The sequence below is a fragment of the Crinia signifera genome, chromosome 5 (genome assembly GCF_055691185.1).
Source record: "Crinia signifera chromosome 5, ASM5569118v1, whole genome shotgun sequence".
Lineage (NCBI taxonomy): Eukaryota > Metazoa > Chordata > Amphibia > Anura > Myobatrachidae > Crinia > Crinia signifera.
In genome coordinates, this window is record NC_139221.1 from 92,096,231 (window position 1) to 92,109,360 (window position 13,130).

Genomic DNA, 13,130 nt, shown 5'->3' on the forward strand with positions numbered 1-13,130 from the left:
TCAAAACACAATTTCACCGTTAAAACAGATTAGACATAATTATATTAAATGTGACTTTATTTGTGTGTTGTCATGTGCATTACACATAACACTAAAGTAGGGTGAGAATTGTTTAAAGGTGCCCATAAACGTGTTGACTAGATTGTTTGATCAGTTGGCAGATGGATGCCAAATATGACCGCAACGGCCGAACCGACCTATGCAGTCTAATTGGCCGGTAAACATGTAGTCATCCACCAGCCACAAATTCAGAGTGGATATATTAATCCATTGTCAATTTAGTTGAAGAAAACAGTGGCTTTGGGCCCAGACGTACAATTATTCTCAGACAAATTGGTAGAAAATTAAGAACCTGGTTGAAAAACAGACATGTTTGATACAGATAAGGTATACCGACACCAGAATCCTGACCGCCGAAATCCCGACAAGGGGGGCCACACTGCGCTCGGCATGCAGCGCGCCCGGTGGACACCCATAGAGGGAGAAATTGTCGGGATTTCGGCGTTGTATTTCGACCACCGGGATTCCGACCGCCAGGATTTTGACACCATCTGGTTGGTGATCATTATGGTCACAGGCAGCACAGTGCAGAGTATAATGCTTCACTAAAGACAGGAATTCATATATTGTATACTTTATGGGAAGTTTACAGGAAAACTTATGGAAAATTAAAGACAGTATTCACAAATCATCCTATAGCCCAGGAGTTCCCAAACTTTTTGAATCATGGCACCCTAAAGTATCAGAATATTTTTCACGGCACCCCTAGGCCAAAAAAGGGATTTTTGTAAGAACTTACCGTTCGAATCCCTTTCTCTGATATGGTCCTGGTGACACAGCTCAACACTGGGATGTAGGAGGGTCCGAAGGAGCCAGGCACCTATCCTAAAGCTTTAGAGGGTAGGCTCCTCCCCTACTGCATCCCTGGACTCTTCAGTTCAATCTTTCAAAGCCACTGGAATACATCAACTCAGTACAAACGCCTGCACATATTATATGCACATTTTATAACAGAAACTGTTAACTTTTAACCATTTTAACATGAACATCATGAACTTCTGGCATACTTACTGAGCGTAAAGGAGGGATCGCTGTGTCACCAGGACCATATCAGAGAAAGGGATTCGAACGGTAAGTTCTTACAAAAATCCCTTTTTCTCTTTCAATGGTCCTGGTGACACAGCTCAACACTGGGACGTTCCAGAGCCGGTCCTTTGGGTGGGTACGCTCAGGTCTGCAGCTCTCAGCACTGCTCGCCCGAATGATGCGTCCTCCGACGCGAACTCGTGGAATCTATAGAATTTGGCAAAGGTATGAACAGATGACCAAGTGGCAGCTCTGCAAACCTGCTCAGCTGTGGCCCCATGTCGAACCGCCCAAGAGGTGGCAACTGACCTGGTGGTATGCGCATTTATTCTGGCCGGTACAGGCCTACCCACTTTGGTGTATGCAAAGGCTATCACAGATCGCAACCACCTAGCAATAGTCTGCTTAGATGCAGGCCAACCAATCTTGTGTACGTCATACAGTACCAATAAAGTATCAGTCTTTCTGACACTCTTTACTCTGTCCACATAGATGCGTAAAGCACGCACAACATCCAAACTCTTCAACTTGTCCCTTTTCTTAGAACCCTCAGGGGGTTGAAACACAGGTAGAACTATCTCCTGATTTACATGGAAGGCAGAGACTACCTTCGGTAAAAACTGAGGCACTGTTCTCAGAACTGCCCTGTCGTCATGAAAAATTAGGAAGGGAGATTTGCATGACAAAGCTCCCAACTCTGACACCCTTTTAGCAGATGCCACTGCCAACAAGAACACTAGCTTCCATGTGAGAAACTTAAAGTCCGCCGACCTTAAAGGCTCAAAGGGTGCCTTCTGAAGGCATTCCAAAACCAGTGACAGATCCCAAGGCGCTACTGGTTGCTTGTAAGGAGGTTTCAACCTGGATACTCCTTGTAAAAAGGTCTGAATTTCCGGTAAAATGGCTATCCTTTTCTGGTAATAGATGGACAAGGCCGAAATCTGCACCTTCAATGACTGAAGGCTTAGGCCCGATGAAAAACCATCTTGTAAAAACTCCATCATTCTTGATAGCTTAAAATGAGATGTGTGAGCCTTTCTTCTCTCACACCATCGAATGTAAGTCTTCCAGACTCTATAATAATTTGCTGAAGATACAGTTTTTCTGGCTTTTATCATAGTCTGTACTACTGCCTCAGAAAAACCTTTCCTTTTCAGAATGGCGGTTTCAATAGCCAAGCCGTCAAAATCAATCGATCGGAATCCAGGTGATTGAATGGGCCTTGTCTTAGAAGGTCTGGCCTCAGAGGTAGACGCCATGAGTCCACAGACAACCTCTGAAGCCTCGAGTACCAGGACCTCCTTGGCCAATCTGGGGCCACTAAGATCACCGGAACCTTCTGCCCCTGTATTTTCTTCAAAATTCTCGCTAACATTGGTACTGGTGGGAATGCATAGAGGAGATCTCCCTGCCAGTGAATAGTCATGGCATCCACTGCCTCCGCTAGTGGATCCCTCGTTCTGGCATAGAACCTGGGCACCTGATGGTTGAACCTGGATGCCATCAGGTCCACATCCGGAGTTCCCCACATCGAGGTGATCTGATGAAACACCTGAGGGTGTAAGCTCCATTCCCCTTCCTTGAGCTCCTCCCTGCTCAGGAAGTCGGCTTCTATATTCTCTACTCCTGGAATGAATATAGCCGATACAGCTGGAACATTCTGTTCCGCCCATAGGAAGATTCTGGACACCTCCCACATGGCCAATTTGCTGCGTGTACCGCCCTGGTGATTCAGATACGCCACAGCTGTGGCATTGTCGGTCTGAATCCTCAAAGGGAGGTTCAGTAACCTGTCTCCCGCCAAGGAAATCACTTTCCAGACAGCTCTCAGCTCCAAGATGTTGATTGGTAACACTGATTCCTCTGCCGTCCACAGGCCCTGCAGCCTGAGATCCAGGACTACTGCCCCCCAGCCCCTGAGACTGGCGTCGGTAGTTACTACCAACCAGTCCCAGGTCTGTAATGACCGACCCCACTGAAGGGAATCTACTTCTGTCCACCATTTCAAGGAGTCTCGAGTGTCCGAAGACAGCACTATCATCTCCGACTTCATGGTCAGAGTGTTTCCTGACCAGGCTGACAAAATGCTCCATTGGAACACCCGAGAGTGGAACCTGGCAAATTGAAGCGTCTCGAACGACGCCACCATTTTCCCCAGGAGCTTGAGGCACCTCCATACTGAAATGCTCCGAGCTCTGAGAATCTCCTGGACTAAGGTGACCAGATCCCTGGCCTTTACCTCCGGGAGAAATACCCGATGGAGATGGGTATCCAGTATGACTCCCAAGAATTGGAGCCGCTGTGATGGTACCAACTGAGATTTTTGCAAGTTTAAAATCCAGCCGTGAGCCTGTAAAAAACTGATGGCCTCTGCCAAGTGACTCTGAAGCATGGCTGCTGACTCTGCTTTGAACAGGAGATCGTCCAAATAGGGTATTACTGTGATTCCCCTGAGTCTCAGCACCGCCGCCATCACTGACATTATCTTTGTGAATACCCTTGGTGCGGTTGCTAGCCCAAAGGGTAACGCCCGGAATTGCAAATGCAGGTCTCCTATAGCAAACCTCAACAAGGTCTGATGCTCCGGGTGTATAGGGACGTGCAGATATGCGTCCTGGACATCCATGGACGCCAAAAATTCTCCCTGGTCCAGACTCAGGAGTACTGACCGTAGGGACTCCATTTTGAAATGGTCTACCCATAAGTGAACATTTAGGGACTTCAAATTTAGTATTGGTCTGAAAGACCCGTCTGGTTTGGGCACCAGAAACAGAGTGGAGTAAAAGCCTTTCTTCCACTCTGCCCTGGGAACCGGGGTAACCACCCCTTTCTCCAAAAGGGAGTGAGCTGCTTTCACAAGAGCTGTACGAAGCAGCGCTTCCTTTGGTAAGGATGTGGGAATGAACCTCTTTGGAGGCGGACCTCTGAAAGGGATTTTGTAGCCCTGGGTTATAATATCTAATACCCAGGCATCCTGGTCTAGAGAAGCCCATGCGTCCCTGAAATGTGAGAGACGCCCCCCCACCTTTATCACTGCCGGGCAAAACCCCTGACAGTCATGCGGAGGGTTTGTCCTCTCCTTTGGAGGCAGGCTTCTTGTTAAAGGAACCAAACTTGGACTTTTGTGTCTTGCCCCTAGAGGACTGAAACTTTCCCCTGAAAGACTGTCCTCGAAAGGACGCACCACCTCTAGGGGAGGGCCGAAAGGACGGCCTAAAAGCAGAGAATCTGGAAGTCTGCTTAGCCGAGGGAGCCGGCAGAAATGTACTTTTGCCGCCCGTGGCCTGTTTAATAATTTCCTCTAATTCAGATCCAAATAGTAACTTCCCCTTGAACGCTAAAGTTTCTAGGGCCTTTTTGGACTCATTGTCCGCTTCCCAGGCCTTAAGCCAGAGCACTCTCCTGGCATTAATAGAGACTGTGGACACTCTGGTCGCCATTTTAAGAGCTTCCTCCTCTGCTTCCACCACATACTCTGCAGCTGCCTTAATTTTCTCTGCTAGCAGCAATGCACCAGGGTCAGCCTGCAGCATGGTGCATAATTCACCAGCCCACTCAATCATGGCCTTAGAGACCCAGGCTGAAGCAATAAGGGGGCGTAGAGTGAATCCCACCCCTTCAAAAATAGCCTTGAGGTTACCCTCCAGCTTTTTATCCACAGAATCTTTAAAAGCTGCACCGCCCTGTACTGGCAATACAGTAGCCTTGGACAAACGTGCCACTGAAGCATCCACAACTGGCACCTTTTCCCAGAGCTCCGCATGAGACTCTGGCATGGGGTACAGACTAAGGAATTTCTTAGGCATTTGTAGCCTCTTATCAGGAGTTTTCCAAGCCCCTTCGAACAATTCCTGTAACCCCTCATCTGAAGGAAAAGTAACAGCCTCCTTCCGCTGTCGCTTAAAAACACCTTTAACAGGAGTCTTATCCTCCACAGACAGTTTTAAAGCCTGTTTCACAGCTACAATAAGATCCTCTATACCAGCAGAAGAGGTCTCTTCAAAATCATCACCCTGATCCCAGGGGATATCAGAATACGCTCCCTCCTCCTCATCTACCACAGTAGGCATAGCATAAGACCTTTTAGGGGTCCCTGCAACATCAACATCCATTTTGTCCAGTATTTCACTAAACCTGTTGATCCCCTTAGCAGTATCCTGCATCACCTGAATAAGAGCAGGATCTGCCTGGGTAAGAGGCAAGGAGCCAGAAGACTGCTGAGATGATGGCATAGGTCTCTGTGATTCTACCAACACATCACTCTGCCTGTCCAGAAGCTGCACCAAAGCGTTTACTGACCTGCCTAGGGCACTGGCCCACGCAGGTTCACTCTGCTCTGCCCTATGGGGTTCACTGCCCATGGGTCTCACATCAGCGCAAGTAATACATAAGCCCCCCTTGGCCATCTGCTCAGGAACAAACTTTTGTGTGCAAACATTGCACGCGCTCAGTGCACTAAGGGCTCCCTCCCCCAAAACCACAGCCTGATGCTCAGACATGATGCAAGTGAAATATATATCAATATACACAGTGCAAACAATGTACAAGCGTTTATACAGAGTCAATGCACCCAATCACTTAGCTGTCTGTTGGTTTCAACTGCGGGGAAACGATGCCCAGGAAATCCAAGTCACTCTGCCAGGATCAGTAAGCCAGCTCAGCTCCGCTGCAAGCGTTCGGAAAGGGGCCAAAGTCAGAGTGAAGGAAGAGACCAAAAGTCCCTGCTGCTGCGGGGTCCGTGACTTTTGGCGCCAACCACCCCCAGTCAGCCGCTCCTTAGGTAGGATTTCCTAGTTCCAGTGTCTCCCCCTCGACTGGGGACCACTTGGAACATGCCTGTCACAACGCTGCTGTCCTCTCATATAGGAGCTCAGCGTGTAAGCTCCGCATAAAATGGCCGCCGCCATCACGGAGCGCCTGTCCCCCATGATCCCCACCTAAACGTGGAGCCGGTTTCAGGATACTCCGGAGCCCAGGCAGCCTCTTAATAGAGGCTGAAAGCGCTGCACAGGGAGGCCAGACAGCGTCTCCCCTGTGCACAGTGAGCTGACAGGACGCGATTCTGTCAGCTCCTGCTGCGCTAGCAGTGTGAGGATTCACTATGAGAATCCTCACACTGTGCCTACCTAGCTAGGGTGAAAATTAATAAAACAATAAAAAATTCCCTAACTACTCTATTTCTTCGGCTGCTCCCGCAGCCCTTTAGAATAGCACCCACTCCAGTGGGCACCTAACACGAACTGAAGAGTCCAGGGATGCAGTAGGGGAGGAGCCTACCCTCTAAAGCTTTAGGATAGGTGCCTGGCTCCTTCGGACCCTCCTACATCCCAGTGTTGAGCTGTGTCACCAGGACCATTGAAAGAGAAAGTTGGTTACTAATTCAGGGAAAAATAGGTTCAGTTATGTTGTGAGAAACATGCGTCACTTCTGTTTACCTACATATTCTTAATTGGAAGCCACAAGCACTGATTCTGCCTATTTCATTGGCCATACACAATTTGAATTGGTTCTGGACCACCAACCTGAGGCACCCCTGCAAGTGCTCCAAGGCACCCCAGGGAGCCTAGGCGCACAGTTTGGGAACCACTGCTATAGCCCCTTTCACACAAGTGAAGCTTTGTAGCTGTAAGCTAATGACACAGGTTACATTATTTGTTATGGATAAGATTTGCTGTAACTGGACATGTGCAAAAGCATTTAGTGTGGTAGTAAAAGACAAGACAGACAAAATGTTAGGTGTGGTTGCATTTCGGGGGTTTGGGAACCATTTAAAAAAAAATCTGTTTATTATTTCAAATAAAACAATGAGAACTACAGTAGACAAAAGACTCCACAGTACAGAAGTGATGGAATTGCACCCATCATACAAAACCTAGAAACGCTTATAGCAAAAGATTGCCAATATTGTAAATGTGGACAAACCATTTAGTTCCAATTGAAAAGGTCAATAATAGTAGACAAATACAAAACGATAATAATAAGAAAGTTAACACTGTAATTCAAAATAAAATACTATAGAAAGGGGAATAATATGAGGGGAGGAGAGATAGAAATGGAGCAATTCAAGGTAACAGTATAGTTTAATGGTGTGTACACACAGGTACAATCAGCATGAGATTTTGACTATATAGTCAAAATCGCATCGGGATCGTATGCAGATCACACAAGTTTTTTACCTTGCGATCCCGATGCGCTTTCCCATGGCAGCACAAATTGAAACCCAGATAGACAGGGCAGCAATGACTATATAGGCCAGGCATATTCAAACTGTGGCCCTCCAGCTGTTGTGAAACTACACATCCCAGCATGCCTTGCCATAGCTTTAGCATTCCCAAATAGCAAAACTGGCAAGGCATGATGGGACTTGAAGTTTCACAACAGCTGGAGGGCCATAGTTTGGGCATGCATGATAGAATAGAATAGAATCAACTTTATTGGCCATGTGTGCTTGCGCACACTAGGAATTTTTTGTGGATTACAGTGCAGCATCAAGCAGGGATGAAATGGGGGGGGGGGGGGGCACATTACATGCATTCCATTGAGACATTATACACATTCCATTGAGACATTAAACGCATTACATTGAGAGCATTTAGACATCACTTGCGGGGATCACATGCCCGCCAAGCTGTACAGCGCCTAGGCAGCCATCGGCGGCGCCACTGGTCGTTGCGGCAGCCAGGTAGGTAGCAATATAAGCAGGGACAGTACATTTATCACCCTCGGGGGGGGGGGGGAGAGGGGGAGGTGAAGGGGTTGAGTGGCGCCTGGGCTGATTGCACACCCGCCCCGTGCGGGTGAGCTGCGGCGGGCAGGTGGGTCAGCCTTCTCCCCGCTCCGGCCGCATCGTCCTCGGAGGATCGCGGTGCACGCTTTCCTCGCGCCTCCTCCTCTTCCACCGTCCACTACTGCCTGCCCGCCTCCTCTGTCTCCGTCCCCTCCGCCGCACGCTGCTCCTGAGGCCGGGGATGGTGGAAGCTCCGTGGATGGGGACGGAGCTCCACATGCATGCGACCATCCCCGGCCTCTTCCGGAAGTAGTATTACACTATGATATAGTGTAAATCGAATGTAGATAGCAAGAATTGTATGTAAATAGTACAGAGTTAGCCAAGATTGCATAGCACTCGAATCTTAAGGTGCCCACACACTAGAATGATTTTTTGCCTGATTGTCAAAAGAAGATTTAGCAAAAGATTCACGGGAGTGAGCATCGGCCGATTTTCGACCGATTTTTGACCGATTATCGGTAAATATCGGTCGATATATCGGCCGATTTATCGAAAATCGGCCAATCGGCCCAAAAATCGTTCTAGTGTGTGGGCACCTTTAAAGTCGAATAGCAAGGGAATCTTACCGTGTGTACACACCATTAAGTCGAATAGCAAAGGAATCTCACCGTGTGTACACAGCATTAGGGTGGAACAAAGCAAAAAACCACAAACTAATCAGAACACACTGGATAGGTCCAGAAATCATAAGTGCAGAAAAAATAAGTCTCTAATTCAGAGTTTCCCAAACTTTTTTGAATCACGGCACCCTAGACACACAGTTTGGGAACCACTGCTCTAATTCGTGTTCGTGATCTGTATTAATACCATGATGTGGTTTCAAAAACTTGTAATTTGAACTACAGGGAAGTCGAGTAACTCAATATAAATTGACCCCCTTTTTGTAAAAACCGACCACCCCTGATTCCAAGGCCAGAAATGCAGCCTGCCTATCCTAGTATAATAGTATGCATCATTGACCTAAAGGTGCCCACAGAAGAAGATGTGGACACAAAATTTAGCATTGAAATCTTTTGTCTTTCCTGGACAAAAGATTTCAGGCAAGCGCACATCTTCACCAAAGATTTATCTTAAGATATGATGGATCTTTTGCTAAATCTTCTGATCTTTCATGCAGCATGCAGTATTCAATGTTAGGGAGAAATCATCGCCCTCAGAGGACGACGAGAATCACCTTAAACTGCGATGTTCAGAGCAAATGCAGCGAGTCCACTGGTTGAAATGAATGGAACTAGCGAGGTGGAAACGACGAGTGAAGGGGAGGGAGTTGAATAGTCTGATGGTGAGCTATTGGCACTGCTGGCCGTCAGGGGCATTGAATACTCCTCATAAACTCAATCTACGTAAATGTAATAATATTTTTCAAATATCTCTATAAAGAAACTTTTAGCGTAGGGGTGCTGTAAAAACTATTCTGAGACTCTAGTGCGCCGAGATTATAAAAAGTTTGGAAATCACTGCACTAACATATTGGAAATGTACCGCCCTTGTAAATTTTAATATTTTAAGCAATTCTTCTCCTTTAGATCTTGACAATTGCAATTTAGCAACAGCAATGCAAGGGCAACTCCCATTCCATAGAAATGAGGTGAACAATTTAGTACAAGTTTTTACATCAGGGAGTGATAAACCAATATTGTTTGGATCTTATCTTATCATGTGTGTTCTTATTATTATTATACTATTACTCTTATCTGTACCTAAACCTAGCTGTAACAATTGCAAATTTCTCCATTGTGAGACGAATAAAGGAATTCTATTCTAGAACATACTGTAGTAACAGTAATTAAAGTTGAAAAAAAGACATCCATCGAGTTTTAACCTATCTGACTTGTAACTACTGACTTGAGTAAGTCATATCTTTAGGATTCCCGTAGTGGCCAAAAATGTATCCAGTTTCAATTTAAGTTCATTAACAGTAGTTGCTGTAACCACCCGGCAAAGAGTTCCAGAATGTTACTGCTCTAATGGTGAAGAATCCTCTTCTTAATTCATGAATTTATTTTCCTCAAGCCTCAGTACATGCCCACGTGTCCTAAGTATAGGCCTGTAGTGAATGGGATGCAGTTATAATCCCGGCGGTCGGAATCCTGACACTTTCTCTCTCTATGGGTGTCCACGACACCCATAGAGGGAGAATAAATAAGTGTGCCGAGCGTAGCGGGGCACCAGGCCCGCTGCGTGGCAAGCGCAGCGAGCCCGAAAGGGATGGGATCCACGTTGACAGAGATTGTAATAAAAATCCCTTTGCTGCTTTATACTATGTGCATTAAATAAGCATGCTAATTGAAATAGCTTTTGAGTCTGGAGACGCTGAATTGTGGCCGTAGCTTTCCGGAGGCACTGACCGCACTTATGCGAGTCTGACTGACTTTTACTAAGATGTATTACTGTATGTACAGTATGTGATACTTATTAAAAAGTGTTATTTTGACTGCATCTGATTATTCATCCATATTATTTTCTGTGTGTGTGTGTATGTATATATATATATATATATATATATATATATACACATATATATATGTATATATATCTATCCTGATGACGAGATTACATTTCTCGAAATGTTGACAAAAGAAACAGGTCTCTGTTTGTATTTTTTCCAAGACGCCGGAGTGACGCCTTACCTTTGTACTGCATAGTGGAATCCTGAGGGGGTTAACAGAGGAAGGCACCTGGTGCCATTACCAGGAACTGAGCTGTGGAGTGCTGGTCCAACACGGATTTATATATATATATATATATATATATATATATATATATATATATATATATATATATATATATATATAAAAAAACACACATTTTATACATATTATGTTAAAAATATTGTTCTGTTTCTCCATTGTCTAGCACTGCAAAATTGTAAGATCCTAGGGTCAATCCAACTTGCCCTCTCCCCCCCCCCCCCCCCCTCAAACCCCTCCCCTACAACTAAGGGGTGCAAGTTGCCGGTGCAACAGTGTGTAAATGCCAGCAACACCATCAGAACTCATCCCCGAATTTCCCCGAGTCCTGCGTGATCCTCCCATGGGTGCGATGGTGATCACATGCTGTGTCATTGGATGCAGCTTTTCCCTACACACTGTTCCTGCAACATTCTCATACTAAGCTATTGTCATGCCCAGCCGTCTTCTCTGCAAATCAGGCCATCAGATCAACCCAAACCACCCCCATGCATACACAGGAGGTGGAATCCCTCTTGTCAGAAAGCAGATGATAATCTAACATAATATGCTGGTAACTTTCTATTCCATCTGTAAAGAATAGGACTGTGCGCTAATACAGATGATAATTTACTAAACATAACAAATGTCCTTGGATTAACTGAACTGATATTAAAATACACTTACTTCAGGGCTGCATAGTAAAAGGTTCCAAGCCACACACTGGATGTCAGTACATGGACGGGCACCATAACTTTTCCATACTGTTTAAAAGTCTTTTTAAACCTCTGGATTAGGCCTATGGACTTGTCTTGCAAAGGATCGGTGTCATCTGCAGCAGGAAGAGGGTCTTTTGTGGTGAGAGCTTCATTAGCTTTGAGTGATGCATCAGTATCAGGATTGTGAGGGGGCTTTTGGTCACGTGGTGCATCTTGCCCCGGGAATGAGTGAAGACTTTGTTTTACTACTAAATCCTGGCATCCAACCCTAGCTGCAAAGAGGGATCTCCTCTGCTGTCTACACGCCCGTAATGACAAGGTGGACACAGAGACTATACTGGCTGGGGTACATCTCAGGTGTAGTGTCCTCAATATATACATGCTGGCAAGTCTGTAAGCAAAGAAAGGGGGAAGGGGGAGATATTAGCACATGTTCACACATATAGAGACTAAATGGTGCGATTCAGGTTCGATTCGATCAGGACTATTTGATTTTGGCTAGCTGCATTTAAGATGTACTTTGGACTTATAGAGAATACACACGGCTTATAGAAGCAAAATCAAATAGAAAATCAAATGGGCATTAAATGGTTTTTCTATATTCGATGCAAATTCAATCCCAATTCTGGTAAATCGAATAGAAAAATAGTCTTGGCCGCCAATTTTTAATGAACCAACTGCCATAGGGTTAGTGATTTGTGGTATGTGGCCTGTACATGTTAGGTAGCAAAAGTGTTGCCTCTGAAGCCCTATGTGATAATGGCAGACAATATGCACGATAACGATATCGCTCAGTGTGTGATAACGATATCGCTCAGTGTGTGATAACGATGCCTGCTCCCGTCGGTCATATCGAACCCTTTCTCGCCTGTACAGTGAAATGTTGCCTATGTTGTTTATGACTAGTGTTTACCTTCAGTCTGTACCAACGATCAAGATCCATTTTCCATAAAACAAGATGTTCAGTGGTAAAGCAAACTATTTATCTTTATCATTTGCAATAGCTCTAGAGGTGTGTATGCTCTATATCGTTCATTCTGTAGCTCCAGGGATTTCAAGGAAAATCGGTAATGATATCGTTGTCTGCCTTTATTGCATAGTGGCCCTTATTCTGGTTGACATGTAGCGATGCGAGGTTCGCAGCACTGCGTTTCCTTTTCCAACCACCCACAATTGCCGCCGCCACCTCCCCCATTTGCAGCTCGAATTTGCTTGCACGGCTGAAAATGAATGATTTGCATAAACATTCATTCGCAGCCTATGGGGCCAATCCCACATCATTCAATGGCCCGACCATCGAATGATGGGGAAGGTACATGCATATCTAAGTGAATCTCAGGTCACTTAGATATGCATGCACCCTCGACACATCACTGGATGTCAGCTGCCCCCCCCCCCCCCCGCGTCATGGCTTCATTAGCATGGGAGACACCCAGCGGTTTCATGGTAAATTGCTGGGTGTTCCCATGGGCGCGACTAGCCACCGCCCCACGCCCATAGTGTTGGGTGTGTCCGCCCAGCGACCACCCTGTTCGCTGTGGCCGCACACACCAGCTGTACGCACGTGTGCAAAAAATGCGCACTTCTAAAACATGGAGCTTGCATGCGAAAAGCACCCAGAATAACCCCCAGTGTGTAGTGTATGCAGCTTAGGTCTAATGTGTGTTGCTCCCTCATGGACAACAATAGTTCTCTACAAAGGGTCAGAGAATAATAACCTGTGGCAACAGCACTCAGTACAAGCATCAGAAGCGATGGGAATGTGTACAGTGCAGACAGGGTTCCCAAGGGGCATTACCCAGAAACAAAAGGGGGCAATTCAATTATTGGCTTGGCTACATAGTGTACTGAAATATAGTGACCAGC

At 46.0% G+C, this 13,130-nt stretch overlaps 2 protein-coding genes across 5 annotated transcripts in view; one reads left to right on the plus strand and one right to left on the minus strand.

Moving 5' to 3' along the window:
• Positions 1 to 13,130, plus strand: part of MC5R (melanocortin 5 receptor) — a 977,289-nt gene that overhangs the window by 268,315 nt on the left and 695,844 nt on the right. The window lies entirely within an intron of this gene.
• The window catches only part of MIMS1 (mitochondrial inner membrane scaffold 1), a 53,833-nt gene that overhangs the window by 10,932 nt on the left and 29,771 nt on the right, over positions 1 to 13,130 (minus strand). For all 4 annotated transcript variants that reach the window (XM_083187698.1, XM_083187695.1, XM_083187697.1 and 1 more), the window contains exon 3: positions 11,233 to 11,655. In XM_083187698.1, coding sequence (XP_083043824.1) covers positions 11,233 to 11,645 — 413 coding nt within the window. In that variant the 5' untranslated portion in view covers positions 11,646 to 11,655. The remainder of the gene's footprint in view (positions 1 to 11,232; positions 11,656 to 13,130) is intronic.